Raw genomic sequence first — 7,702 nt, 5'->3', positions numbered from 1 at the left:
CATTCTCAATATCACAAATATAATGCCCTTTTAGTGTAGTAAAGCAAATCTTTAAAAAATCACTTCATTTTCCTTTGGTTTGTGGTTCATCTGCTGACATATGAGTAGATTTACTCAAATGCACAAACCCTTCACCGTCTGATGCATCTGGTACTCAGAGTCATTCATAAGAACAATTTTCATCAAACATCACTAAGCAAGTATGCTAAATTTGGGAATAGATAAGGGGAATGATGCTTAATGAAAAAGTGCATCACCCATCTCCTGAGTTCATTGAACGAAACTTGCATAAAGAAAATATAAAGGTACAGCAACAAAGGTAAGAAAGCAATGTTCCTATTTGCTTATACGAATAAAATGTAGATCAGAACTCAGAAGATATAGGAACTTACATGAATATCTGGAATGAATATAAAATATCCAAGACTTCACTATCTCCTGCATAGAACATGGAAATCACTATACAAGGCATATCGCGACCAACTAATTAGCGGTGGCATATCAAGAAACAAGGGTGGATTCAACATGGGCTAGGCATGGGGATTTAGTTTGGCCCCACAAACATTATGGAAAATGAATTCAACACTATTAGTACCCCTGCCACACAACAAAAAGATCCGTGAAAAATTGGATGTATCGCTGCAGTGCCCCTCAGTAAGAAATATTTAGATCTCATTTCTCACAACAAAGAAAAGATCTTACAGAACAGAACTCAAACTACAAGTTGGGGCAAATCATCCAAGCAAGCTATGGCTTCCTTATCAAGAAAAAGAAGAAATGAATCCAGGTCTGGATGGATCTTGGCTCCACACTGATGCAGTCGAGGACTTTGAGGGGAAGGGAAAGAGGAGGAGAACTGCAAGAGGGGAAAGTGTTGGAGGTGGAATGCTTCGTGTGAATGGAAGGAGGCTGGCCAGCACTCGCGCGTATTCGACGAAGAGGAATTTCTTGGATGTGGTGTGAGAATTTCTTTGGGACAAACAGGCTGGCGAGACCGGGAGGAAGAGGCGTCGCTTGGTGGCCTTGCCTGGAAGAGGCATCGCTTAGGGCTAGATGGCTGAAGGACCACTTTTTTATTTTATTTTGGTGATTACATGATATTTTATCAGAATTTTTAAACACCTTGCCTTTAAAATTTACTTACAGCCCAGCCTAATTGTACGGCGAGCCCGCATACGCATAGCAACTCTTTTCTGTTTCCATCCTTGCTTCGTGTAAAAGGGGTAACCCAATGTGCTACGTTTGCAGCTGCAAGAATTATAATATGATTTGAACCTATTTCGACTACTTAGGCGATATTAATCTCACCACATCAGAACACTTGGGTCACACAGGTCAAAACTAGAACATTAATGGGCGAGGTATTACATCGTCACACCTAATCCAACTCTAACAAGGTTAACACTCCACCGTCGCTAACGCCTTCGAATGTGGTTACAATCCGAGAGCATAAGTGGCACCACCTTCCTCCTTGTTTGTAGTCACGCCACCATGCTCGACAGACATATTCAGGGTTGGATCAAGGGGGCTCAAGCCCCTCACCCACTTCCCCTAATGGCTGCCACACTCTTGTAGCTCCCCCTGCCCCTCTATTTTTTGCAAGAGAAGAAGAAGGGAGATGGATGAGGTGAAATAAGAAGAAGAAGAAGAAGCAACCCCCATTACAAGCTTCCACCGGGTTCATCACTGGACATATTTTCCTTGTTCCCATCTTCAAGGGTAGCGGTTTCATTGAATCCCCCTAGGAAGCCTACTTTGCCCTTTTTGGATTTAGATGCAATGCCACATTGTTACCTTAAAGTCGGCGCTGCCTATACTAGGTTGGTGGTTTCATTGAATAGGGTATTGTTGGCTAGTGCACGAATCTCTGACATAAATAGTTCCATTTTGTTATAGTTTTCCATGTGTGTGTTTGGTGGGGAAAACTTATCAAGCCTTCTTTTTTTTATTCTGGAATTCAGTTGTTCAAGTCTCTACAGATTGATTATATAAAAAACATACTCTAGATTCCCTCTTGAAATTCTCTCATAAAAGGATAACCTTATTAGTACACATAAATATATAGTTGCAAAAAGTAGTAGTCAAAGGTGCACTTAAAAGACTGGAAAGTCAATAATGGCAAATAAAAAATAATGATGAAAGTAATAATCATGGGTTGCAATTCTCTCTCATGTCCCTAATTAGAAGAAATAAAAAGAGATACAATGCTTTTTTAAAGAATTATTGGTGATACAGTGTTACACAAATGACAATCTAGTTCCCTAATCATAAAATTAGTCATTAACTTTATTTCTACTCAATGGAATTTCGATTGGAATTTCAAATTCCCTACTGAAACATTCGGTGAGCAAAAGACCAAACTTCCACGACCACTTCTCAAATGGTCACTTTCCTCCGGAGACAAGCTTCCGGTGCACTCGCTGGAATTTCCGGTCCAAGTTTCTGGTGATCATGAGAATCTCTAGTGAGCAGAACAACTTGAACTTCACCAAACTTGACCCTTACTGTAAACCTATTCCGGACCAAGTTTTCAATGATCAATGGAGCTTCTGGTGAGTAGAGGGCCATGATCTTCATTGAAAATCACCCTACAGTAAACATTCTCCGATGCAAACTTTTGATGCTCACCTAAGGTTCCGGTGAGTATAAACTATCTGCACCCTCTGAGAATCCTTCCGGTGAAAAGCTTCCGGTGCACACACTGAGATTTCTGGTGAATAGAAATACTAAAGACTTATCCAATTCAATCAATATTTGTCCCGGTTTCAACTTTTCAACACTTTAGGCTTCCTCTGAGCTGCCCTAGTGCTATACTTGACTATTATGCATCACAACTATCTCTCTACCTTAAACTTGGTAAAATTAATATCATCAACCATTTTATAGTACGGCCAAAGGAAAAACATAGACCTATACTACTCTAAGTGTCTCCCAATAACAAACGACATTTAAAACTAGATAGTTCTTATTTCTGCACATATCATTTGACCAATAAACATGAAGACCAATTTAGCAGTCGAGAATACCTAAGTATCATCATCATGACTTAACTTTCAACTAATCCTGCAAAACACACATTAGTCGTGATAATTGTGTTGTCATTAATCACCAAAACTTGAACTTGAATTAGAGGCCTAAATGCCTACAAAATGATTCTACAATTTGCCAAAAAAAAAAAGGGGACAAACTTTGAGAAACTTCATATGCAATTGCAGGAAAAGAGTTTTAGCTACTCCACACTGCCAACCTAAACACTCCAACGATAGCCGATAGTTACGCTACTGATGCCAAATATACAGTAGTGTTGCAGTGAAGCAGATCACAAAAGCGCGTGAAAGCCAATGATTTTTCATTGCGACCAAGCGCATTTGCATGGATATTTGAGGTGCACGCATGACATGTGTAGTCAAAGTCAAAACTTATGTAATAACATTCGCACTTACACACACATCAAATACTAGAGAGTTCAGTTACATGGATTCAACAGCAGCATTGAGATTTTGCCTCGTGAGGAAATCTCAAGCAAAGATTTCTCTAACAAGCCAGTCTAGGCTCGGATACGCAAAATATAATATCAAGAATGAGGGAAGCGCAAACAGCACTGTGATAAGGATGTACAATAACAAGACTGCTGCGCTGGCAGGGATCGCATAGAGCACTATGAGGAGGAAGATGAACACCAGAGGAAATTTGGCAGTCAGGTGAACCAAGAATGACAGCGACTTGTGCAGCGAAGCTTGTACCCTCTCTGCATTCAGGAGAGGGGCCCCATGGTTGGCATGATTTGCACTGGAGGACGAAGTATCAACCTGTGGTGGAAGGGGACGTCTAATGGGGTTTGAATAACCAGCAATTCCATTTGCCCTACTGCTGGTTGAGAGCCATGTCGTATGTTGCTCAGTTTGAACAGCAGACCGTGATCTTGCCCGCTCGCCATTCATCCCCTCAACCATCCAAAGGAGGAAGTAATTTTTGCGTGGGAATATGATGTTCCCTTTGTAAAGTATGCGAAGTGACAGGAGATTGCACCAGGGGCAACAGATGAAGAATGGTAGCTGGATTGGCACAGTTGGAACTTTGATGACAGCCCACTGAAGGCCTAGGATGCAGTTCTTGCACATGGTGTGGCCACACCATAGCACATAAGGTATGTTCTCGACTATGTTGAAGGACTCCCAACATATGGGGCACTCCAGGCCTTCTTCTCTACTTGTGCATGAGGATGCCTCATCATCAGAACACGCAACATTGGAAGAGGAGCAATTTGGAGGACTCTTCCTCCCCAACCCAGACACCCAAACATTTGGTGCAAAACCCCACATTTCTGTAACCCAAAGAGTGCACTATCTTGAAGATCCTGATTTCACTTGCATCAAAATTTCACTTGTGACCTGAAAGACCCATGTAAAACATATATGAGGACATGATACTGCAAGAGAACAGAAAAAATAAAAAATGTGTCTAAGCTTATGTTATCATTATACAACGAGGGAAGACACAAAGCTGTCAGAAGGATGTTAGTAACTGAAAGATCAAAGCAAATCATGCATATGGTCATCAAAAGGTTATATAACACAACAGGAAAGTATAGGAATTGGGTTATCTGACATATTAGCATTCTCAGTTGCAAAAGGAAGTAGGAAAATGATAAACACAGTAGGTGGAAACTAAAAGGGATAGCAGATGCAAATTTTTATGAGATGAAAGAGAGCTAAATATAGTACTAGACATACCCAACTATTACTCTAAAGACTCCCAGTCAAAGAGAGCAAGAGACAAACACTAGTCAATCATCACAAACACAACATAAATGCCCTAAAAAATGTTCTAGACTGCCGATTCTACAAGAAAGATCAGCATACAACTCACAAGGGGCATGCTTAAATCCCTTAGCGCACTTTAAGCTGCTAGACTGGGACAAACAGCTCCTGTGAGTACATGGATGCAAACTAGAAAGGCTACCATTTACTTTTTTTGCAATGAAAACGTAAAACAAGTATATGTTTTCTTAAAAACTAAACTGCTTAAACTAACCTATGGCATTTATTTGGATCCATGGCAAACTGGCAAGTAAGTAAACTTTTTGCCCACTGAAGTGAACCACATGGGCCAGCTTTTCCTGGCACATATCAGCAAAGGCTTTTGGACCTACCAAACACATTGTTTTTCAAGGATGGATGAGCAATTGCTTGACCTAGCAAAAGAACCAAACACGATCACTTGTTCATAACTAAGCAAGTTTTACTAAATTTACAGCATGAGTGCACAGGATACTCCATTGAACACAGTACAGAAGAAACCTTGGGCTCTTCACAGAAACTTGACGGGGAAATTGGAAACTTGTATGACAGTAGGTTGAGATATGGAGCCATATTTTCCTTTCATGTTATACTATAGAACTCGTATAACCAAGTGGAAAGCATTCAAACCAAGTCCAAGGAAGAACAGTAAAGATGTCTGGGGCTCCTAGTTAAAATAATAGCCAATATGAGTTGGAAGATCATGACAATTATGTTCTGTTCCATATCTCTTATTAAATATAACCTTGTTACATAAATTTTAATTATGTTCTGATTAAAGAAGGATAGTGCAGCTGACTTAAACTCAGCTATAACCACAACTAGTGCAGACGATTCACATATAGCCTGACTGTAATGCTACACCAAAATATTTCAGAAGCAACCAAAAGGACAGACACCAAAGAAGGCACTCTAGAGCGAACTGGTTGAGCAGCACATGCGAAGTGCATTTACATTTATCAGGTAACATGGCGATATTTTTTGTTCTTTGTCCTAGGTCATAATTTCCGCTGGTTTGAAATAGAATATCATAATTACGAAACAAAATTGACTCTAATAACAAATCCAACAGGCCAACAAAAACCATAACATATCAATATATAGCAGAAATACCTATATTTATAAAATTGATTCAACCACTATAAGTACTTAGATTCCTAGACATACTTTAGAAATTGAATTGGACCTACATGGCTGGATTTCACTGCAATGCATCAAATGAGAAACTCATGATCGTCAATCTCCGAACCGTGGTCCGACGTGTCCTCGTTGAATCGAAACAAAACCACTGGAGAAGGCGAACCATGGCGAGGAGGGAAGATTCGGACCAAAATTATTGAATCGGGTCATGGCGGAAACAAGAAATTAGACCCACCTGCCAGACAGTGCTCCTTCTCGGCCACCGCTGCTTGTCGGCGCCTGTCGCCTACGATGGACGCCTGCGCTTGGATCCAGCCGTCGCCGCTGTAGATGGCACCGGCAATTGGATTCCCCCGGCGCCTCCACCGCCACCGTGGAGGACGCCCGAGCTTGGATCCCACCGGTGCCGGCCTGGATGAACGCCTCCGCAGATAGCCGCCACGGAGGGCGCCTCCGCTGTGGATCTCGCCGCCGCCGCGTACAGGTTGGTTATTGCGGGAGGGGGAAGCTTCAGGGAGGGGAGAACCAGCAGTTTCCTTCGATACGATAGTGGGTCCCACGTATGGTGCGGTTCACGGGAGTGAATTTATGTCGGATTTTTCAGTTAATATTATTATAATGTTAAATTCAGTAATTCTTAAACAGATTTATGAAAATAATTAATATTTTTTTTACTCTACCGTGAAGAACTTCCAGGTCGTCGCGCTCTTGGGGCCCACTTCCATCTATGTGGTCTAGGCATACCTTTGCCCTTGAGGTGGTAAAGGGTTCGAGCGGCTCCAAGTTTTCTCACATAGAGCCCGTTTCTTCTGATTGCTTCATCTCTTGAGTGTCTCACGCTATAGATCTAATTAACCCTCTGTATTCTATAATTAGTGACATCAATAAGCTTTGTCTCATGACAACGGCAGATCATGAAAGCAACCTTTTTTGGCTCGTTATTTGATTAGGCCAAAATTGTTGCACGACTCTTTCTTCCTCTCACAATATCGCTGTTTTCTTCTCAATAAACACTCCGATGCTGGCACACCATGACACGAGACAACGCACCCAGTGACCTAAACCCAACGACAATGTCATAGCATTCAAGTGAGGATTGCCCTAACCCCAATTCCCCATTCGATTTGCAAACTCGATTTCGATCTCATGTTACCGCCGAGAGGGGCCACTCTGATGTAGTATCTTAATTTGGGATGATCTGTTAGGTTTGGATTTTGGAGCTTTTGACTCTTGAAGATTTTTAAGCCTTTGAGGGCGGTTCTTTCTTCTTTGCTGATGTGTAACAGATTGAACTGCATTACCACAAGGGTTTGATGGCTTCTAAAGTTCTAATCTTCTTCCATGATGTTAGGTCTAGGTAAGAAAATTAGTGGTGGCATTGTGCTGCTGTTTACTTGTGCACATGTGTATGAAGTAACTTTAGTTTTGTGTTTTACACTTTGATTTTATGAATTGGGCAGGTGGCAAGAATTTAATGGAACGGTTCTTAAAAAGAAAATTACCCGGCTAGTGATGAAGGGACTTCACATATAGATCAAGTGCATCAAACATTAGTGTTGCGACTCGTCCTTCTTTGACATTGTCATCAAAAGATGTAAATTTAGATGAACTTCCTTATGATCTGGCTGATAGAAATAGAGAATATTAGAACATCCTAGCCTTAAGCTACAAGATGAGATAAGGAGAACATATTTGATTAGAGGTCCTCACAGACCACAACATTGTTTCAAGTATCTGTAAACACTCATAGTAGGCAAACAACA

The 7,702-nt window shown here is 41.1% G+C and overlaps 1 protein-coding gene across 3 annotated transcripts; it reads right to left on the bottom strand.

Annotated features, from left to right (window-relative positions):
• Nucleotides 1-3,401: 3,401 nt before the first annotated feature.
• Nucleotides 3,402-6,493, bottom strand: LOC133912712 (uncharacterized). Of its 3 annotated transcripts, XM_062355587.1 has the most exons (3): nucleotides 6,175-6,493; nucleotides 5,990-6,087; nucleotides 3,402-4,391 (listed from the first exon to the last, which is right to left on the bottom strand). In XM_062355587.1, exon 3 carries the CDS (start codon nucleotides 4,320-4,322, stop codon nucleotides 3,519-3,521), a length of 804 nt encoding a protein of 267 aa, XP_062211571.1. In that variant the 5' UTR covers nucleotides 4,323-4,391; nucleotides 5,990-6,087; nucleotides 6,175-6,493; the 3' UTR covers nucleotides 3,402-3,518. The 3 variants fall into 3 exon arrangements, with proteins under 3 accessions (XP_062211571.1, XP_062211570.1, XP_062211572.1); XM_062355586.1 differs by lacking the exon at nucleotides 5,990-6,087; XM_062355588.1 differs by lacking the exons at nucleotides 5,990-6,087; nucleotides 6,175-6,493 and adding an exon at nucleotides 5,035-5,968.
• Nucleotides 6,494-7,702: the final 1,209 nt, after the last annotated feature.

Source organism: Phragmites australis, chromosome 3 (assembly GCF_958298935.1).
Source record: "Phragmites australis chromosome 3, lpPhrAust1.1, whole genome shotgun sequence".
NCBI classification, from domain to species: domain Eukaryota; kingdom Viridiplantae; phylum Streptophyta; class Magnoliopsida; order Poales; family Poaceae; genus Phragmites; species Phragmites australis.
The sequence above is the reverse complement of the archived record's forward strand: the minus strand, read 5'-3'. Positions and strand labels throughout refer to the sequence as shown.

Coding starts and splice junctions, on each gene's coding strand:
- LOC133912712 (XM_062355587.1), bottom strand. CDS start 4,322: ATGTGGGGTTTTGCACCAAATGTTTGGGTGTCTGGGTTGGGGAGGAAG.